Source organism: Silene latifolia, chromosome 11 (genome assembly GCF_048544455.1).
Source record: "Silene latifolia isolate original U9 population chromosome 11, ASM4854445v1, whole genome shotgun sequence".
Classification (NCBI taxonomy): Eukaryota; Viridiplantae; Streptophyta; class Magnoliopsida; order Caryophyllales; family Caryophyllaceae; genus Silene; species Silene latifolia.
Genome location: NC_133536.1, coordinates 79,428,914 through 79,448,396, shown reverse-complemented (window position 1 = coordinate 79,448,396; position 19,483 = coordinate 79,428,914). Strand labels below are relative to the sequence as shown.

Here is a 19,483-nt window from a genome sequence, read left to right as displayed (position 1 = left end):
ATAATCTAGTTTTTTACTCCTACGTCCATTAACGTTTGTCGATATTCGATTTAAGTGGTACAAATGGGTTCAAAGGGTTGTCCAAAAATAATTCACAATTTTTTTTGTGGTTATTACTTTAGTTAAAATACTTGATTCGAATATTTTATTGAGTTTAAAAATAATTGGTTGTTGTCTCTCATCGCATACAGTTGAGTTTCCACATCGTACCCAAAATTTATGGCTCAAACTAAATTACTAACTAGAAATTTTTGTCTTACCAATGACCCTAATTCCACGAATACAAATTTGGTTGACTTGATTAGCTCATGGCTTTTGATCAAATTTAGAACGATATCTGTCCTTGTTTCCCATTAAAGAGAAAGATATCTAGAACGAGTTTCAATTCCCCTTTTTTGCCAACCTTGCTCGGGGGATCTCCAAAATACAAAACAATAAATAATTTTCTTTATCAATAAATTCACAAAAGAAAGCATGTGAAAATTTTCTATGATTATTTTTTTAACGTTCAAAGTTTGGGTTTATTGAGCAAATTGTCAAAGGTAATAACACCATCTTCTTTATATTATTACGTATTAAACTCCATCATCATGATTGAATTAATTTTTTCTATATGTATAATTTTCTATAAATTTTCTATGATAAATACTTGGGAATCTTTTTAACCAAAAAAAAATTGCATTTTCTTTTACGCAACCAATAAAATGAGATAATATGATCCCAATATCGAGCATAATCTTCATCTAATTATTTAAACGTATTCTATCATTAAAATGTATAATAATGTTCCACACGAATGTACTCCGTAGATCATAATGTAATAACTACACTTTGTGTTATTGTAAGTTAAGTTTTCATGAATCAGATTAATTTTTATAACCATGTTTTGTATAGGAATGGATTAATTGTGATTTAGTTTGTTGGAAATAATTCAATTTAAACGTGTTAGTGATTGTTTTTATATTCTTCATAAATGGTTAGTTTGAAGTTTTCTAAGAAATAATAGTTGTCGTGCTATTAGGATATACGTGAACATGTTACTCAAATGACACTAATGAATAATCTAACATATTTTCGTCTAGATTAAAAATGTTCATGTAAGTTTTTGATAGTTATGTCACACAATTTCCGTGATGAAAATTTACAAACTTTATACGTTATTTATTTTGCTATTTCATGTTCGCATAGTAACTCGTTACCTCTTTTACATTTATCATTACAAATTTAACTCCTTTTTAGTCTAACTCTTAAAAAACATAAAAAAAAGAATTATTTGTCATTTTAATCTAGTTTCTAAACCTTAACATAGAGGTAAAAAAAGTAACTCTGTATTACATCAGTTTGTATATTATATTAGATATCTCAACTAAGGTAGCCTTGTTTTATTTTCAAGGTAAATTTGCATTTTCAATAAGAAGGTTTGCTGACCACATTTAATGGGACAGTGCTGGACTAGAGTAACTTACTTTCATACACTTTATTATGTTATGTTTCTTTCTCTCATCATAGCATGTCCACATAGAAAAAGTTAATACCTTTTTTCATACCAATTTTTTTTGTAATTAAAAATTTCCGACATATTATTGGATACATCTAATAGTATACAGTACTCCCAAACGTAATAAATGATAAAATTTAAATTGTTAGTGTGTTATATAAATAATAATACATAATCTAAATGAAAAATATATATTCATTGGCTAAGCTGTATGATATGAGTGTATTATCTTGAACTTTCTTTTCTTCACTTTATTAGAATTTCATTCCAGTGAGAATAAATGGTGGGTCTTTCAAAAAAAGTTGGAGAATGGGACTTAAACTTATATAGCAAAATTGTAAAAATGTCTATAAGAAATGTCACATTAGTGATCTATGTGTACTTATCAAATCTCATTTGAATTTATACTTATTGTCAAATGTTTACAATGTGCGTACTTTTACGAAATTTAATGAGAATTCACCGTTAACTTTTATTTAACATATTATCACACATTATACATAGAAAAATATCATCTACTTGTGTAAAATTTGTTAATATTAAACTTTATCCGTATCATTAATAACCTCAAATTTTAAATCCCTAAGGTGGAGTGCTCGATTGCTAGGACATTTAAATGGATTAAACCTTACAGCGGGGTAATAAACTAAACTTTTCTCTTAAATAAATAAAACGTTTTTCTACGATGTACCCTTCTAATATTTACCTTGATTTTTGAAAATTATTCCCTCCGTCCTGGTCGTTTGTTTACCTATTCTTATATGTGTCACATTCATTTACTAATTACCTTTTTATATTAGAATATTTTTTAAGGGTAATTTGATTATCCACAAGATACATTGTCCACTTGTTATTTAATAACACTACCACAAATGGTCCCCTCTAGGTCCTCTCCTTGATATTTGTGTCAAAAGCAAAGGTAAATAAATGACCGGGACGGAGAGAGTATACAAGATACCCTACATTTTAAGTATTCTACAAACAATGCAAATGCTTAAAAGTCTCACTTTGTAAGATTATATACAATGTTGGTTAATTATTCATCCGTAATTTGTGAATCCAGTAATACAGTCATCGTTTATTCATCACTGAACTTGTCTGGAAGATTAAATTTAATTGTTGAAGAACAAAAATTTTGATAATTAGGGTAATAATTGGTACTAATCACTAAGTACGAGCTATATAAGACGATTTAAAAAAATTGAGGATTATATTGTTAGAATTCGGAAAAATATAGGAGTACATCGTAGAAAAACTCAAACATAATTTATTTATTTGATCTAAAATGCTATTTTTAGTATATCATCATATAATAAAAATTTTGGTGGCATTTGACATTTTTGACAATGTATATATACATTTTGTCTTTTTGTGATTTAACTTGTATTTTCTAATTTCTGATAATAAATTATAAGAATAAATATTTATTGTCATGTAATGTAAGTGTCGTGCTAACTTTTAAATATACTCGTTTCTGGTAAATACCTTCATAATCTAACAGTTTTGTAAAAGACCATATAAGCGACGACATGTTATAGGCGGGAAAGTTTGCCACATCAATAAATTAGAGAGTTGGGAAGAAAAACTGACAGAGGCCAAGCAAGATGGTAAAATTGTAAGTATGTTATTTCTATTCCAATTATCTTGGTGGCATTCTTTTTCGTTTTTTGTTGATGATGGAGAAAGAATATAAATATAACTATTGCAACCAACTGTGTCAAAGGAAAGTACATACTATGTTATCATTATACGATCAAATAACGTGTTAAATCACAATGTTGTAGAAGTTAATGTTGTAAAGTGAATAAATCATCTCATCCTGATACTAACTTAACAAAAAAAAATAGATAAAAAACGTGACCTTAAAAAAAAAAAAATAAATAAACTTAATGAAAAAGAAAATATTTGAGCCAATTATTTTTTTTATAAGGAGTTAAGAATATGAATTATGGATAAATGATGAGTTCTATTAATTTCAATGAAAGTATTATACAAGTGTTTAGAAAACCTATAATAGAGTTATAGAAAGCCATTATTCTAGTAATACTACTAAGAATACAATGACTTTTTAATATAAATAAGATACAGCTTTACAGTAAGAATTTAAATTTGTAATATGGAAAAGACTATGTTATGGAAATATCCTTAATATGTTCGACAATCCTAGAGTGAGACTAATCTTGATTAAAAGCAAATCTATAGAGCCGTGATTAAATTAGCGTTTAGTTAGTACATTAGCAAGCTGGTCACCACCTAAAAAGTGCCAAACAATAAGAAGACCTTGCTGAACCTACTTAAGAAGAAAATGAAAACAAAAGAGCGACATGTTTAACATGAGAATGAAAAACGAGGGTTGCAGAATAATGCGTACATTCAAGATTATCACAATAGACATGGGAAGTCATAGGATAACGCCATGTTCAGTAAGTAACACATTGTCCCAAATTATTTCAGTTGTGGTGTACGATGTCGACAATGGCCCTAATTTTGCTCCATTAGAAAAACGATAAATGGCATGGCTACGAGACACTTGTTATATTTAGGTTTTACTAAGGAAGTTATTGTACCAGTGGTAGACATAATAATCTCGTCTCCAATCCAATATGCATAGCGATGAAAATGAAGACGGGGGGAAGGGGGTCATCACAAATCACAATAGAAATTGGCACAACCGTCGACATTACCTTTGAGATATCAAAATGAGACTCTTAAATGTCATCTAGTACATCACTTGACGAAACCTCAATATATTGAGCTTCTTTTTTTACACTATTAAAAATATCCGCTTGAAGTAAGTAATATTTATTGGAGGACAAGTTTGCGGTACCAGGAAAGGATAGTGGAAAGCTTACGTCCTTTAAGAAATAACCATATTTATAGGTGGACAGAAAAGAGAAGCGTCATGAAGAGGGAGGTCAAAAGATAGAATAGAGGTCCTAAGCTCGGTCTACCAAACACGACGAGCTTGTTTAAGCTCTAAATTTTGAAATATTACACACCTGAGACACAAAATTAGAATAGACAAATTGGCCACGTGGTTGGACATGTAGCCCGTGTCGATTAAGAGGCCTTAAGAAAAATAATGTTTACAAATAAATCTATTTGGCTAAGTGACCAACCCCGAGTTAGAGCAAGTGAAAGAATAAGATGAACTGTGTGTGGTTAACCATGAGACCAATAGTTTCCAAATAATCAATTAGGACATTGGAGGAACCGTTTACAAACAAGCCAGTCCTTATATTTTTGAACGGACTTATCAAGATTGAATTTGATATGAAGAACCCATTAAACCCAACAATATTATAGGAGCGCTAAGAGGAAACAAGGAACCATGTGCTATTACCAAGGCAAGAATTCTACTCCTCGATCATAAAAGCATCAAAGAACGATGATATTTTGCTTTACACTGATAAGAATTTGGATAGGGGAAAGGAGTTTAGAAAACTAAGCACACTTAGGATTTGGTTTCATAATAATGCGAGAAAGACGAGTAATAGGTTGTGAGGGTGGAGGAGGAGGAGGGAGCGGAGCTGGGGAGGAGGTAAAGGAGGAGACATAAGAGGAGGCAGAGGAAGTTTTGGTGGAAGAAGAAATGAAGTACGGTATAGATGGTCCCTAATTGTGTGGTGGCGACAGTTAGTTAGGGATGATAAAGGTAATGATGATGGGCAAATATAAAGAGCACTATTGCAAGGGCCAAAGGGTGGTGGATATCAAGGACGAGAAGAATAAATGAGTTTAAGTTTGTGGAAAGTGTAGAGCAGAGCCAATGGTAACAACGACGTCTAAAGAATAGAAACTTATTGTAAATAGGTAAGAAAAAACATTGTGTAAAGTCTTGGAGGGCATACAACTGATGAGGTAGATGGCGGTAACAAAGACATAAATCGAGGTCGGTATACAATTGATGAGGTATTAGGGGAATCTCGATTCAACGATGTATTAATGACGAAGGCTTCACATATATATTGTGCTTGAGAGTATGAGGAGGGGAGGTGTTGTGAGTGATGTCTTGTTGACTCATAGAAGGATTGCATGTGACGTATTTACCACTATTATTTAAGTCGAGTTGAAGGATGGGTTTATTAAAGTATTTTTCAATAAGGGACCTGAAGTGGGTGATGACACCAATGGTATCGAATTTATGAGAGGAAAGATAAAATAAAATATACTTAGTGAATTAAAGTGAACCACAAATATAACGCAGTACAAACATTTATAGAGTGATCGTGAAAAATCCATACAATAGAGAGAATAAGTTAATGAGGAGAAGGTGTGAGTGTAGATGTAGAGAAAGGTAACTTGTGACTTATTTATATTAAAAAGGATTATAATGAGTAATAGAAGATTAAATAGAATAATTAAATTCCTCACTAATTAGCCCAAGAATACTAGAGGATGGGTGATCTATGATGTTGAGTTGAGTAGGAAAAAACGAAGCCATGAAGAGCTAATAAGGAAGGAGGACGCTATTTGTCATGCTGAAACTAGATTTGCCTAGGAGAATAATGTTGCCCGTGATTCAATCCTTACGGTAAAAAGAGAAGTGCAACAATAAAGCAATGATATTATTATCACTATAAAATTTAGAGAGAAAAGGAATATTACAAATAATATGAGGGACGTGTAACCCATGATTAAAAAGAAGTTTAGAGAAAGAATTAGGTATAGAGAAATAACGAGTGTGACTAATGGATATTGATGAGTCATACCCGATTATTAGATCATTGATACCATAAAAATATGCATATAAAGCTAAAGTGTTGCTTTACTCTTGGGGGGGGGGGGGTGTGGATATTTTGCTTTGGGTAAAGTAAAGGTATGTTGAGGTTATGGAAATTGAATGTTCGGATGAAGTTGTTTGAAAATGAGGCATTGGGAGATACTTGGGACGATTGAAGGAGGTTCGATGGGCGGTTTCAGAGGCAGTGGTAGGAAATGTAAATACGAACGTAGGAGTTTGTTTTGTGCAAGACTTTAAAGCTAGTTTTGAAGCTGATAAGCGTGCCCCGAGCGAGAAAATGAGAAAGTTCAACGATATATGACTATATGACTTGCATATAATTGGTAATGCTTTTATATTGTCTTAGTAAGGGATTTGAGACAATTTTTTATTTGAGTAAGTGACCATGAGAGGGATTATCATGAATATTTGCAAGAGTAATCCATACAACATAAAATATTTTGGTTTGAACAAGAAGATGAGTATTGAGGAATTTATGTTGCCAAGAAGAGAATTCTTATTAAGTCAATCTTATCAAATTCAAGTAGTATAAGTTGGACTAAGTATATCTGTTTTCTCGACATTGGTAATGTATTCAGGTAGAAATCATTGACTTTCATCCACAAATTTGAGAAAGTCGTACACTGATACTTGAAGGAAACATTTTTGATTCGGGTAGAACAAGTGAGATAGGCGAGAGCAGTAAGTTGAATGCAATACGATAAATTGACAAAGAGGAACAAAAGGGCTGGATATAGTAGGGAGTCATCGAGCTATTTTTGGCCACAATAAAAATATAGGAGAAAATGAATTATTTGCGGTGGTATGATCGTTTTGGTGTGATACCATTTAAGAATTATGAATAATTTGATGATTTATATTAATATCATTGCAAATATTTATACAAGTGTTTAGAAAATCTACGACCTTCTATAGAATACTAGAATCTAGAATATTATAAAGAATTCAATGACTTGGTAATGAACTCATTATGAGTAACTTTGTAGTAAAAATTCTATGCAAAATAGGGAATGGAAGTTACGGAACTATATTTGATATCTGGACCTTACTAGCACGCCGAAAAAAGTGAAAACTTTCAAGACTACAAGCTGCTTTGAAATCAAAATGTAATTACTCGATAATACTTGTACAAATATGTTTGATATAAATTTTCAGGCGCATCATCAGAAAAAAAATGATTGATACTGATACCTGAAAGATGAAGATTAAACATAAGGGTTTCTGAAAGAGAATTGAGAAGGAGATTTTTTTTCAATTTTCATGATTTTACGATCGCTGAAAATATTTCTATGACATGGGTCATTTACATTCGAAGTTTCAAACTGTATAAGTAGTTCAGAAATTCTTATATGAACTGGTTTTACATTATTTAGTGCAAAATCACTTCATATTTTGTATCAAATATGCTTCCTATGACTTTATCAATTAACTATGATTTAGTGAGGGTATGTAGATTTTTATAGGATGTGTTTATATTACTCGAATGTAAACCATTTCACACAAGACCAACTCTCAATAGTTTGGATATGATTCAATTGTTAATGATTTATTATTTGTGAAAAATAGCGGAAGATTCTAAATATTAACTTTTCTAAAACTATTACTTTGTTAAAATTGAAAATTATCACTATGTTACTCACACTGACTTCTAAATCACTACAAAAACATTTTTCTTTTTTATAACGTAATTTTAAATTTTCTCAAAAGACTAATTTTGTATTATTTTTTGCATGGCGAGGTGATAGGAAAAGGTTGTCTCAATGGGTGGATGGAGTTATTGGACGGGTTGGTGGGTGGGCGAGTGTTGGGGGAGGGGAGCGACAAGGTCGTGGTTGTATGGTGGTCTAGTTGGTTTTGGGATCAAGATAGTCAGTTGTACCAACTAATATCTAATGCATGTTGGAGGTGGCTTAAGGGACGTATAACTTGGCAATTCATATATTGTTTTAAATTAAAGGGTTTATGGTAGTGTTCTTCTTAGTCAAAGCAAGAAGATGTACTCGATTTTTTAAGTTTGGCTATACTTCTCTTACTCCCTCCATACACCAATGATCTTCCCACTTTTCTAATATATATAAGAAGTATTTTATTGGAAGGAGAAGATCATTAGTACCTGGACGGAGTATTATTTTATAAATGTAAAAGTTGTTAACGAGTTTTAAAAGCAAAGAGTAATTTAATTGCTATAATATATCAAAAATTGTGCTATATAGAAAAACAAAATCATAAAAGATGTTCATCATGCTACATAGTGTAGTTTTTGGTTTTATGTTTATGCTTTATTTCGTTTTCTGTTTAACGAAGTACAACACCGTTAGCTTACGTAGACAATATACTTGAATGCGAAAAAATATCAAATGTGCGAGTACGATGGAAATAGACAATGCTAAAGAAATGATGTTATATTTCGATTTTTTCAATATGCAGGCCGTGGTAAAATTTAGTGCATCTTGGTGCAAACCATGTAAAGAGATAGCGACACCTTATCGTGAGCTTGCTGACAAATATTCTTCCTTAGTTTTTCTTGCTGTAGACGTTGACGAAATGGCGGTAAATATACTTCACTCTCTTATGTAGTTATTTTACACATGTCGATGATCTTTTTAATAAAAAATTGTAAAATTCTGCTCTCTTTTTTCATTTTGGATGAGAGGAAATAAATCATTAAAGCACATCTTAGTAAGAAAGAAGAATAATTGCACTTAATACCTAATTTGTATTACACTTCACAAATTCGTTTATAATATAAAATAAATTCAAAATAATGAGCATTTGAGGCTCCCCATATTTTCTCTTTCTTTTCCTTATTCGTCCATCGCATTTTCACTAACTTTTTCATTTATCCTCCCCAATTCATATCTTCATCTATCCAACAATGGACTTCCCCAACAATATTAATTTATACCCAAAAATTTTGGAACCTCCCCAAAAGTAACACAAAATGCCTTACTTTTTCTTTGGAGACCTCCCCTACAAATAGATAAGCAAGCCCATTTATTGGGAGTGCCTCTGCAATAATGGGGTTTCCATTTGAGGAGATAGAGGGCATATGGGGAGGTTAGTTTTCCACCTTTTGTAATCCCCTATAAAATCTAGTGCAAAACAGTGGCGGAAACACTGTCGAATGAGATTAAATACAAAAATATAAAAGTTCTAACTGTTATAAATTGAGAATGTATAAAATTTTCAAGGATAAAACTATATACTTAAGTCTAAACAAATGCCACTTTTATAAAAAGGGCGGAAATAAAATTCTTCAAAGTATTCAAACTAAAAATCATAAAAGAAAGCAGAAAAACAGAGTAGGATCTTCAAACTATTCGCTAGCTCACACAGAAATCCCCAGCAAAGCTAACACCCGTCATGTTATAAACATAACAACCACAATCAGTGGGGATTAACTCGACGTCCTCCCAGCCATATCACATGATATAAATGTTAAAACAGCAATAATATATAAAAAATAGATTGAAATATCAAAACATATATAACGAAAACACGATTCCAATATCACGTTCAAAAAGAAACGTGCTGCATGCTTAAGAGCAAAATTCTTCAAATGACAGAATGGAAATAATATAGTTCAGGCTAGATTTTCAATTTAGCTATACTCCTTGACACCGCAATGTCTTACACTAGTTTCGGGAACCCAGTGTCACGCAAAGGTGACCAAGTCCACTCACTAGACAACAAGCTATAATAGGACGCGACTTACCACGTAGTGCGAAGTCTTAATCTAAGTACATGTACATGACTCTACGACAATCTGTACCGCCCGCAGGATACCCAATCATATAGCTGTATAAGAACTCGTATGCCTTAGTTCATTATTCTTTGCCCTTACTTTAATTATTCCAAACTTAAAATATCCCAAATATAGTCTCTTATTCAAAGTATATTATTTCAAAGGTTCGTAAGTGAACTACACTTTTATATCTTCAAAACAGGAAGCTTAAACTTCACTTCCAAAAGTATAAAAATAAATTCAAGGTTACGAATTAGTAAAGTTACTGTACTAAAGCTTTGAATAAGCCAAAGATTTAATGTACTTTAGTAAGATATATATTATTGGGCCTTAACGAGACAAACACTTAAAATCAGATTTTAAAAACAGGACAACAGTACTGTGAAATTCATAATTAAATACAGAAAAATCAAAATGATGCAAGGACAATTTTATTGGTTTCCAATAGCTTTTGGATACAACTTTCATTTTATAATCAACTTCAGAAAACGAAACCAACAGGGGTCTAAAAATTCATTTCTAAAAGCTGTCAGAAATCGACACCAATAATATTTCAGTTCATAAAATGACTTTAAGAAAACATTTTAAGGCAAATTAAAATTCTAAACATAAATAGACAAAATTTTATGTAGGAAAACGATTAGTCACTATATCATAAGGGAAAGTCAGTTTACGAATTATTCTTTCGATTGATGACAGATTCGCAGTTTAGAGGCGAACTGTTCATAAATAATTTATTCTGAACAAACCGTATATCGAAAATTTGTGAAATGTTATAGAGATATTATTGACTTCAAATAAATAGGAGTCTCTATATTAAGTTTCCGGGTTTGAGCACTTTAAACATATGAAATGAATTTTACCAACAGACTGACAGATTTTACAACGATTTTCACCAAAACTTATAAAATGATTATAAAATCGAAATTAAGGTTTCAAGACCTAAAATGTTACACACACCTCAATATACAGTGTCTCGGCCACATATTAAAATTTCGAGAATTAATATTATGATTTAGTATTTTAAATATAATTAAAACAGTTCAGCATCGCTATAATCGCAAAAACGTATTAACACTATAAAATCCGAAATAAAGACTATAGCTCCAAAATAATTACCAAAAAAATTCATGGTATCTTAAAATTAACTATTAATTCCATAAAAATAATTTACACCAGATTAAAGTATAAAAACGAAATATTAAAACCCTAATATCAAAACAATAGATTAAAACATAAAAATCAATATATCAACTAAATAAATTCCCAATTGACAAAACAAAATTATGTAAAGTCAAAAGTAATATATAAACATCATGAAACAGGTTTCAATAATTTCTAAAATTATATATTAGTATAAATCATCATAAAATATTAAAAACTCTATAATACATGCAACTACAACAAGTAAATCGTGTAATATATTACCTTAATTGTCAAGATCTGAATCAACAAAATGCTATCCTTTAAAAGTGTCTTATAAAAGCCTACAAAACAATATAAATATATGGTGAAAACCCATATAAAATGTTAATAAAAAGGCGAAAAGAGTAATTAACTTACCCTTGAGATAAGATGATTAATGGATAAATTGGAGTAATAAATGATGAAGATTTATGGTGTTTTGATTGATTAGTATCACGGTAAACACAAAGGAGTGAGCTAGGTTATTTTTCTTATTTTGTGAGTGATAAATGACCTAATGAATGTGGACATAAAGGAGAGTGTTTAAGTGGGAATGAATAAATATAATAATCAATAAATCTCTTTGAAAAGCTCTAGAAAAACAAGCCACATGAGAGGATGAGTCAAAGAAAATATCTTCTCATTTTTAGTTGTAAAATAATTAGAAGTGGAATAAGAATAATTATCTTAAAGACTTAAAATAAAAGGAAATAAAACAAGTTTATACGTAACTTGTCTAAAACTAAAATAAACGGTCCAAATGACCATATGAGCCAAACTGTATTTTCAAATTGGTTTATAAAATTTCACTTAAATAAAAAGTTGGTCCAAAGAAGAAATCAGACTAAAATCGACTAAAAATGGAATTTATCAAAGGTTTAAACCAAAATCGATAAATTAAAGAATTAACACTAAATCTCCTAAATAAAAATAAAATATATGATATTAGAAATTAATAAGAATAAAGGAGTTCAGAAGTAAATTCCAAAATCCAACGAATTCACTAGGAATAGAATTATAATACGAATTAAATGAACAAATAAAACGAAGCTGAAATAATTAGAATTAACAATAAATCTTGAGAACAAAAGAATATTCGTGTTACAAAATAATTCAAGAATTTAAAGGGAGAAAAATGAATTACTTGGGAATAAATTCCGAGTTATACAAGTGAAATCGTAATCGAAAATAAAATACGGTTACAAAATTAAATTAGAAAAATTGCAGGTGTTACACCTTTTCGGATGCTCAATTATTCCTTACTACCTGAAACAAAGTCACAATCTCATGCAAAATAAATAAAATTGACCAACATACACCTAAGGTTTCTCTTTAATTTTTTTTCTTTTCCGTCTTCCATGTTCTATCTTCATATTACCATGCAACTACTCATATAAGTCTAATGTCTGTCCTCTTTAATTAAATTAGAACAACAAATAAGTTTGTTTTTACGAACATGATAACAACCGATAAACCCAAAAACTATGAACGAGAATATTGTTGGAAAGATTTCAGTAATTTGGTGCATCTAATACACCAGAATAAGAAGTAAAACATGAAAAAAAAAAAAAAAAAAAGGTGACTTTAACCCATAAGAATATGAATGGTCTTAGATCAAGATTAAGGAATAAGAAATAACCTTAAAAAAACATGAAAATTGAAACTTGGTTACAAATTTAGAGTAAAATATTGAGAACATTGATTGTCGAAAATAGATAAATATAGGTTTTAGATGACTTTGAGAGAAACACTTCCAATCGCAAATATTAAATGAAATAGACTAAACGAGATGTTGGTGAAATATGAAGTTGAATATCTATATTTAAAAATCAAATTTGGATTGTAACGGGCAAGGAAGAGGATGAGTCTGAAATCAAATATAGATGAATAGATTTTAGTTTTGAGGTTAGTGGAGTAGAGAGGAGTAAAGGAAGACGGAGAACTATATTGGGTTTCAGTGGACGTGGAAGAAATTATATTTAAAGGAGTAGGGGTATCTTGTGAAGAAATGGCCAATACTACTCTTATGAGTAAAGAAAATGAATCAAAAATGAAAAAAATTATGATCAAATGGTTATTTGGTATCAATCGGTTAAAAGAGTTCTTAGTTTACGTTTTGATTTTTTTATAGGGTTAATTGATGAGAATAATCCAAACTATGTCTCCCCTTCTTATATTAATCCATACTAACGTTTAACCGAAAAAAATATGAACTACGCCTTCATTTATCTTTCACTAAACTCGACCTAATTTTTACCTATTACAACAGGTAAGGTTTCAGGTCATAAATCGTAGGGCCCATTTATCTTCTTGTTCTTCCAGAATCTGGGCAAATAAAAAATAACACCCAGAAATCCTAAATTAATTTTAACTTGTCCCAAATTAATAAAAAAAAAAAAACAGAAATCCCAAATTGATATTTTATAACAATAATCCATCATATTGGTGGTCTGCAATAATCACTCCATCCTCTAAATAATCCCAATTAAATCCAACCTAAGGATCATACCTTCTAATAATGAACCAGCTGATATTTTTTGAAGTGTATGTTGAAATATTTGATAGTTTTTGGATAACCTAGATGGTATATGTGAAGTTTATGTGTAATATTTTCAAGTGATGAATCAAGAACTTGATTTACTTGATACACACAAACATCACAAAATATGAGTTGGTTCGTTATTAGAAGGTATGGTGTTTAGGTTGGATTTAATTGGGATTATTGATAGGGTGGAGTGATTATTGCAGACCACCAATAGGATAGATTATTGTTATGAAATAACCCATTAATTTTTACTTATCTTCTTCCAGAATCGTTAACTTACCCCCAAACTAATTTCAATACTAATCAAAATCCAAAAACGCAAACCAATCTACAATCCCCAAATGTTAGTAAAAACCCAGAAAACCAACTAATCAAATATCACCAACCACCACCACTCCCCCACCATCAGAACAATCAAGCAGCACATCTGCCTCTACAACGGCACCACCATCCAACGACTGAACGAAGTCATACGCACCACCACCATCACTATCCTTTCATCACAAATTCGAAGCTAAACTATTCAATTTTCTGAGGAAAGGCCAATTAACCAAATGAAAGTAATCCATTTACAAAATAAGGATACTTCTTGAAAAACTTATCAATTGTAATCAAAGTATTTCAAGGTTTGGTTTTTTTTTCTAAAGTCAAAGAGGAAAAACTTGAAGAAGACAGAAATCCCACTAGAATAGGAAAAGAAATGTTGAGTTTTAGAGCGGTTACATAATGAATGACGAAAATTTATTAATAATATTAAGATTTGAAGAGGTAGAAAGTGAGATTTGAAGGGGGGTTTTGATAAGATTTGTGGTCTCAATTTGATTTGAAGTGAGCTCCGTTGTTAAATTTGAAGGGGATTTGATTTTGAAAAATATTAGGTATAAAATGAGATATGATTTTGAGGAGTGCATCTAAGCATAAAGCTCGGGTTAGGTTGGTAGTGGCGGAGTGAGGAAAGGGCGTTGGTGGAGGTGGCGGCGTCAGAGCAGGTTACAGAGACGGAGGGATATGAATGTGACAATGGTTTTGGTTGTTTCATGGTTGATGATGGAGGATTTGCATGTTGGTGGAGGAGATGACTTAGATTAGCGATTTATTGGTTTTAAGTTTTTTTTTGTTTTCAAGTATGACCTAAATAACAGGTATCCGGTTACCTGGTGTATTGTGAGAAAAATGAAGGCGTAATTCAGATTTTTCTCAGTTAAACGTTAGTATGGATTAATATGAGAAGGGGAGACATAGTTTGGATTATTACCATCAATTAACCCTTTTTTATATTCGGTAGTAATTAAAAAAAAAAGTGATATATATTTGGTATTAACCGACAATTAATCATAACAAAAATTATAAACTTAATTAACAGTTCTTTTTAAGGACTTGCTTGCAATATTTGTAGAAAAAAAAAGCAAGTGGCTTACCATTGGATTTAGAATACATAAAAGTGGAAGGTAAGAATATCAGGTCTAACAAGCCATGTAGCTTGGTTTGCAAAGAATAATAAGTAAATCTTCACATTAGAAAAACAATATTGTGGACTTTGAGATGTTGCACTCAACCATTGTAGCAATAAATGTAGCCGATGAACAAAGTATCTTACAAAATTGGTAAATCAAGATACATTGTCTTATAGCTTTTCATTGAAGATGCTATTAGCGAGATATACTAAGACATTGATTCGAAATTGAAACAAATTTTGATAACTACATAGGTCTTCATTTTGGTAGGCGTGACTAAGATTAAAAATGATCCATCACTTTTTTTTTTGTGAGAATGTCTAATGGTTAAATTATCATGAGACCAACTTATATATCAAAGTGGTTTTTAATCGTTTTATAATGAGCTATTAAGGAGTGACTATATGTGCATCTTTCTTTTCCATACATATATATATATATATATATATATATAGATTTGGGATCCAGTGAGAACCACTGACATAATGAGAACCTTGAGAAATCCATCTTAGGGATTTTTTTTCTAAAATATAACGACATATTTAGATTCGGCATAGAATTTTATGGCTAGATAACATATTTCTTGGTCCAAAAAGTATAAATTATTGACGAAAATCGAGACGAGAAACATTTTATTAATTTTAATGAACATACTACTCATTTTCATATATCTAACAATTTTCAAGCATCTAAAACTCGTTTTCGTGCACCTAAAGCCTGATATTTCCATGCACCTAGTAATCATTTTCATGCATGTAACAATTTTCATGCACCTAGTATTTGTTTTCGTGCATCTATAGCCATTTTAGTATACCTAATTGTATTTTTGTACATTAAATTTATATTTTGTTAATAAAATCAATAAATTTTGTTTAGCTATACTAAAAATGTGTTTGAATAAACTAAACTAAGAGTAAATGATCCCTCAAAACTTTCGGAATAAGATTTGATGATGATTTAATATGGATTCTCACGGTTCTCATTATGTTAGTGGTTCTCAGCGGATCCTGACCCTCTATATATATATATATATATATATATATATATATATATATATATATATATATATATATATATATATATATATATATATATATATATATATATATATATATATATATATATATATATATATATATATATATATATATATAAAAAAGGATGAAACAACTAGTATAAGAAGAGAAGTTTTTTTCAAAAAGTGTTGAAAAATAAAATAATTATCATTTTAGGTTGGAAAGAAAGTTAATTGCCAAATTGGGGTTCAACATTAATTAGACAATACCAAACATAGACCCAATCCATATACTACTTATTTCACCCCATCATATCACAATTTTTCACCACCTCTCCTCACAACTCACAGCAGTCAAGTTCACCGATACCCAGACTGTCACAAGTACATAATAGCCTCCAACATCGCCAACTCCACCAACATTCTCCGTAAAACTCCGCCACACTTTGTTTAACAGAGATAGATATAGAGAGAAGAAGAGTTCACCGGCACTACTCGTCCACCGCCAAACTCCCTTCACCATCGACGACCGAATTCCATTCCTTATCCATCGTCGTCACAACCACTACGCCCAATAAAAAGTTCAAACAAACCCTCTTATTAGATGAGTTCTCTAACTACAAGCTTCTTATTTATCCGCCCCTGTTTGAGTCAACATTGTCCTCCCTACCAGGTCTCGTACGTGAGAGAGCTTCTAACCAGCAATACTAGATTGGACACACACGTGAGCTTGATCGGAGAGGTCGGACCAGATAAAAGTGGAGAGGTGGTAAGGGCGGTGATAGTTAGATAGTAGATTGTTGTGTGTAATGAGGTGAAGTGAGGTGGAGGTGAACAAAGTGGAGATGAGTGGGGAGAGAGGAGTGACGAGTGCAATATAGTGGTGTGAGAGGAGTCATAGGAGATGAAGGGTTGCAGGGAGGGTGTGAAGGGTGGTGGTGCGGACGTTAGTGAGAAAATGTGATAGAGAGAGGTGAAATGAGAAGTATATGGTTTGGGTCTTCGTTTAGGGTTGTCCAATTCGAGTTTGACCCCAATTTGAGAATTGAATTTCTTTAAAACCCAAAATAATATTTTTTTTAACATTATTTTTAAGAAAGTTTAAAAGAAGACTCATTGTTAATTTATGATATTACATTATTCTTCCTCCATTATATTTATTTTAGGGTTATTTAATGGTAATACTCCAAACTATTGAGGTGCTTCTCAAAATACTCCAAACTATAATTTAACTACCAATATAACCAACTATTACACTCATTTACTTTTAATAAAATTGGGCCTTTATTAACCTATAATAATAGGTAAAAAAGTCACAACTTTCTCTTTGTATATGATCTTCATCTCCTTCCTCTACCCTATACCAAAAAATCCAGAAAACCCAGAAACCCCACTCCATATTACCAAAAAAAATCAACCAAAATCACACAAAAACTCTAATTAACCCAATTAAATCAATGATAGTACAAAATCAGAACACCAAATATGAACAATTACCTTAAAAACAAATTACAAAGAGCCCTATAATATAATCACGCTTATCATGTTTAATCTCTCTGCAAACATCACCCGCATCAATCGGCAAATCACGCTCATTCTCACTAGCACTAACCCTAAATTCCTCGATTGCGGCCGCCTTCTTCTCTCCCTATCATCATCATCAACAACAACAATCCTAGCAAGAACATCTTCAACAACACTAACACTAGCCAACTTAAAGAAGCAGCAGCAAAACCTCTCTATTTGTACTGGTTTTAAGGTTAATTTGTTACGACTTTTGTTTTTAATGAGAGTTAGACTTTTTAAAACTAGCAAACCCAGAAATTAATCAATTGAAACGGGGTCATATATTAATGAATTAGATATATTAAGAGTAATTGAAAGGAAATAACATCATGGGTTTAATTTTGTAATGGAATTGAAGAAAGAAACTAAGAAAGTGAAGGTTTAATTTATGTTGAGGAATTATATAAGAGAAACAAAAGGGGGTAAAAAAGGGGAAGATTGAAGAAGAAGGTGAAGAATTCACCTGAAGATGAGATTAGGAGAACATCAATGGGGCCGGGCGTGTTGACAAGAATCAGCAATGGTAGAAAAAAAGAGGGGTTAAAACATTTTAACCGGCTTAGCAGGTAGCCAATCTATCTATTCTAATACCAGGGAAAGAGTGTTAAAGTTGGGTATATTGGTAGTTAAAATAAAGTATGGAGTATTTTAAGAAGTACCACAATAATTTAGAGTATTGACATTAAATAACCCTTTATTTTATCACCTTGATGCTATATTTAAGAAATGACGAAATGTTATTATTATTAATTGATGTAGATATAACATTTTAGTCATGTCATTTATTTGGCAATCAAATATAGTACTTTATTTAAGTAAAGTTTTTTCGGATGAAAATAAAATCCGTAGCCACAAACGTTTTGTTAGGTGCGTAATTGGTAACATTCAGATATACGTGATAGGTTTCATACCCTGCACACCATGTTAACAATCCTTTCTACTCACCCTTCTTATTCAACAGGATGTTCACATTTATTATTGGTGTTTTTTTAATAGAAAATGCAATGTGCAAGTAGGTGAAGACATATATAAAATGTCAAATCATTTTAAAAAGGAAAAACGTAACAACTAGTTGAATATGCCAGAAAAAAAAAAAAAAAAAAAAAACGTAAACTTGTAGTTGAATGGGAGGGAAAAAAAGTTACAATATCAATGAAATTGGGAAGTTATAGATTGATTTTGTTTCTTTTAGGTAAAATGTAAGTTCTCATTAATGCAAATCGAGCCAAATACACCACACCATTCAATACATAATACATCTGAGGGAGGAACATCAAGTCCCCGTTACTTCTACAACTCTCATTCTAACCTTGGTAACACTCATCTTAGAATATCATCCTTACACATAGACAATACTCTTCTAACACCCCCACCTACCAATGAGCTTTAACCAGACATTTCCCAATAAGTAAGGGTGTTACCATCTCGGTTGCCCAAGGTACGTATATCAAATAGGTCATAAAAAACATTTAATAAATCTCTTTACAAACTTATAGCGGAAAGAAACAGACAAGAACTAACTATGACATTAAAAGAAATACAAATGTTGACACTACTATCGACCAAGCCAACTCTATATCGTGCGAGCTCTCCAACCCAGCAGCTACAACGAAACAACGGCCATAGCAACCTGAAAAGTCTCACTGCTCACCATTTGCCGGCAATATCAAAGTCACCGCAGACACAGACAAAGAGAAGAAACACACAAACACACCACACAAGTAACTAACA

General features: G+C 31.3%; 1 protein-coding gene across 2 annotated transcripts in view; it reads left to right on the top strand.

The window, feature by feature from the left end:
• Positions 1-328: 328 nt before the first annotated feature.
• The window catches only part of LOC141611748 (thioredoxin H9-like), a 43,544-nt gene continuing 24,389 nt past the window's right edge, over positions 329-19,483 (top strand). The window contains exons 1-5 of one of the 2 annotated variants that reach the window (XM_074430359.1): positions 351-542; positions 1,394-1,457; positions 2,086-2,136; positions 3,000-3,113; positions 8,670-8,792. In XM_074430359.1, the coding sequence (XP_074286460.1) occupies positions 1,437-1,457; positions 2,086-2,136; positions 3,000-3,113; positions 8,670-8,792 (309 nt within the window). In that variant the 5' untranslated portion in view covers positions 351-542; positions 1,394-1,436. Of the gene's footprint in view, positions 543-1,393; positions 1,458-2,085; positions 2,137-2,999; positions 3,114-8,669; positions 8,793-19,483 lie in introns of both variants that reach the window. The other variant, XM_074430360.1, reaches the window with a different exon arrangement.